Source organism: Habropoda laboriosa, unplaced genomic scaffold, assembly GCF_001263275.1.
Source record: "Habropoda laboriosa isolate 0110345459 unplaced genomic scaffold, ASM126327v1 scaffold38, whole genome shotgun sequence".
Lineage (NCBI taxonomy): Eukaryota > Metazoa > Arthropoda > Insecta > Hymenoptera > Apidae > Habropoda > Habropoda laboriosa.
This window is the reverse complement of record NW_017100163.1, coordinates 1,046,222-1,049,546: the sequence shown is the minus strand read 5'-3', so window position 1 is coordinate 1,049,546 and position 3,325 is coordinate 1,046,222. Positions and strand designations below refer to the sequence as shown.

Below are 3,325 nucleotides of genomic sequence, written 5' to 3'. Positions count from 1 at the left end.
GAATTACTGATTAAAATTGTTTTAAAATACTGACCCAATAAACAGCAGCGTTCTAAGAAGTACAAGTTTTAAAAGTGTGAACGTTGCAAAAAAATATTCCTTCCTTTGTAGAAACCTTGAAAATTGACAGGAGAAGAGGGCAAATGACGAGTTCGAATTTAATTAGAAAAGAAGTTACTAGAAAAATGATCTAAAAACGATCTAGACATTCGTCCATAAACAGGCATTTGTAAAAAGTCCAAGTTTCAAAAATGTAAACATTGCAAAGAATATTCCTTTCGAATTCTCGTTTCAATTCTTACGAGGAATCGATCTAACCGTAAAATAAAGAAAATAGGCGAGACAAAACGGTGTTTTTCATTTTCAATGGACTTTCCTCATGTGAAACAAGCGAATGGGGGATACTCGAATGATGGACGAAAAAACGACGCGAATACTCTGCGTGTGTCTCCAACGACCATGACCCTGGACTTAGATGATTCAGATGCTGTTCTCCATGCAACGCACTGTTATCCTCGAACACATATATATGAGCTTGCCAGGTGAGCGAGGATCAGTATTGATCCGTGCACAATCACGAGGACCAGTGACTATTCCTCTCGTTGTCGCAGATCGTTTCAGCAGAATCAGTAGAAGGGAAAGATGTTCTTCAAACAGCTCTTGATCTTCGCGGCAGTCGTTGGATACGCGGCTGCGGAAGTTCGTAAGTGAATTTTAATGCCACTAATTTTTCAAGTAAAGAGTGTTTTACCTTTTTGTGAGACCCTGCTTATAATTATTATTTGAGCAAAAAATTAAAGTAGAGTATTATGTATTGGATGATTAAAGTAACCTACCGAAGCCTGCTAAATGGATTTTAGTGCAATTAATCTTACAAGTAAAGTGTCTTTTACCTTTCAATGAGGCTCTATTTATGATGTTTACTCGAGGAAAGAATTAAAGTAGAATATTATGTATTGGTTATGTAAAGTAAACTGCTGAAGTACGTAAAAGGATTTTCATGCAACTTACTTTTTAAGTAATTAGTGTTTCACCTTTCTGCTAGACATTCTTTAATTATTTGGGGAATGAGTTAAAGTAAAATTTGGTTGGGCTGTTGAAGTCTGTAAATGAATTTTAATATAATTTTTCAAATATTCACGGACACACTTAATTGTTCGAGAAAGAATTAAAGTAGAATACGATGTACTAGCTGCTTATGATAGGCTTTTAAAATCCGCAAGTGAATTTTAACGCAACTAATTTCTCAAGTAATTTAAAATTTTTTTAATATAATTTCTCAAATAATCCGTGACACATTTAATTATTTAAGGAAAGAATTAAAGTAAAATATGATGGATTAATAGGATAAAGTATCAGTGATACAGTAGTTGTTGCATTGATGCTGCTATTAACCTGTTTTTTATTAGAACTATTACATAAAGTAATAAAAGTGTAAATAGGTTGTTTGGATAACGTGACAGATTAGTTATTAGGTGCAATTTTATGATATAATAAAGTGATGATACGTTTAAGAAAAACAAATTGTTGCTGAAGTATTTTAGTACAGGTGTACATACAGGTATGTACAATTAGTATTAGTGTAATTATTAGTCCACGTTATGAAAGACAAAGTATAATATAGTTTAAGTGCTTCTCTGCTATTATGATCGTTTTCATTTCTAACAAAAGTAATCTGAACATTACTAAAGAATTACCATTGTTTCGAAAAGGATAAATTTAAGTAATATTCAAAGTGTACTGTTGAAAACAGACCATCACGAATCATCCTTTGTCATTTTCAAAATAGTAACAATTCCAATATTAAAGGTTAAATTTGAGCGACATTCAACGTATGCTAATGACAGACGGCCATCAAAACTCATCCTTTAACATTTAACATTGAACAAAAAATATAATTAATTCGAATGTCATATTTTAAAGTTATCACTCGTTACTTACAATTATTTATATGAAATTTTATTATATAATTTATATGAAAATGAAAATGAATCAAATTCCACAAACAAGATATATTCAAAAAGTGGAATTTCCGCTCAATTTCTCCACTGCACTTAGAGATTAATATAAAATTAAGATTACAGTACTTGACGAGAAGAAATAATGAAATGCAACCATCGAGTAACTAGACCGTGATTCTGTATTATGGATGCAAAGTCAAATTGTGCGTATTTGCTATTATTATAAGCAAAGTAGTAATAAATCATAATTACCAGACTGCGGAGGAAATTTTTGTGACTCTATTTAAGAAGAAAAAAGATATCGAGATTATCGAAACTAGGAAGTCAATGTGTTGTCTAATTGCACGATTAATTTAAAGACACAACGAGTGACAATGCATCTGTTTTGATCAATGTTAATGAATTCATTTATTTTGCGGATAACGAGGAAACTTTTCAGCATTGTACGGTATTTCGATATGTATTTCTATAGCAATGTGTAATTTATGGATTTCCAGTTTTTTAAATTTGGCAGAAGAAATGAACAAAAGAACAGTGGAGGTTGAAGCGTAGAATAACATGGAAAAAGAAGAAAATCCTTAAGAACATTTTTGTAAATGAAATGAGTGTTCCATAAATAAAGTCTCTTTTTTTCGTGAACAGGGACAGTGTTTTGTGACAGAAATTTCCGTTTCGAATTTTTATATCCTTCATATCTTTTGGTAAAAAGTAATTCATTCATGTAATAGTATCAGTGTGATATGATTGTTACCTAATTGCAGTAGAATGGAAGGTCATAGTAGAAAATTATAAACAGTCTAAGAGAAAAAGTAGCAAACACTGTTCTGTTAACGTGTGAATGGAAAAAAGGATAATTTACGTTTTTACGTTTTCACATTACGATCATAAAAACGGAACGTTTAATTGCTTTGTGACACTTAGAAATACAAAAATTCACTTGTTCTTATGTCGTACAAGTTTACGAGGAAGAAACTACGGTATCGACAGATTTATTTAATTATGAATGTCGAAGAATATTTTAAACGATGAAAAGGAAGGATGTTTAAGATATTTAAGAAATTACATCATTGATCACACTACATTACGCAATGTTGGCGGAATTGATAATCTTTCTGTGTTTATACAATATTTGCAAATTTCATTTCCTTGTGATGAATTAGTCGTTCGATGTTCTTGGAAGTGTCGATTTTCCATATTCCATTTGTCGTTCAACATATCCTGGTGTTTCCTTTTTTTCAATTGCTAAACAACCGTTCCTAAGTGTGTCTTGGAATAATTATAAAATTTGATGATAAGAGAATTCTGAGAAAATAAAAATAAAATATTACAAACCCCAAAGGGGATGGGAATAAAAAAGTTACAGG

At 31.2% G+C, this 3,325-nt stretch overlaps 1 protein-coding gene across 1 annotated transcript in view; it reads left to right on the top strand.

The window, feature by feature from the left end:
* Positions 1 to 569: 569 nt before the first annotated feature.
* LOC108578507 overlaps positions 570 to 3,325 on the top strand; it is an 8,000-nt gene continuing 5,244 nt past the window's right edge. Inside the window, exon 1 of the mRNA XM_017941858.1 lies at positions 570 to 703. Coding sequence (XP_017797347.1) covers positions 643 to 703 — 61 coding nt within the window. The 5' untranslated portion in view covers positions 570 to 642. The remainder of the gene's footprint in view (positions 704 to 3,325) is intronic.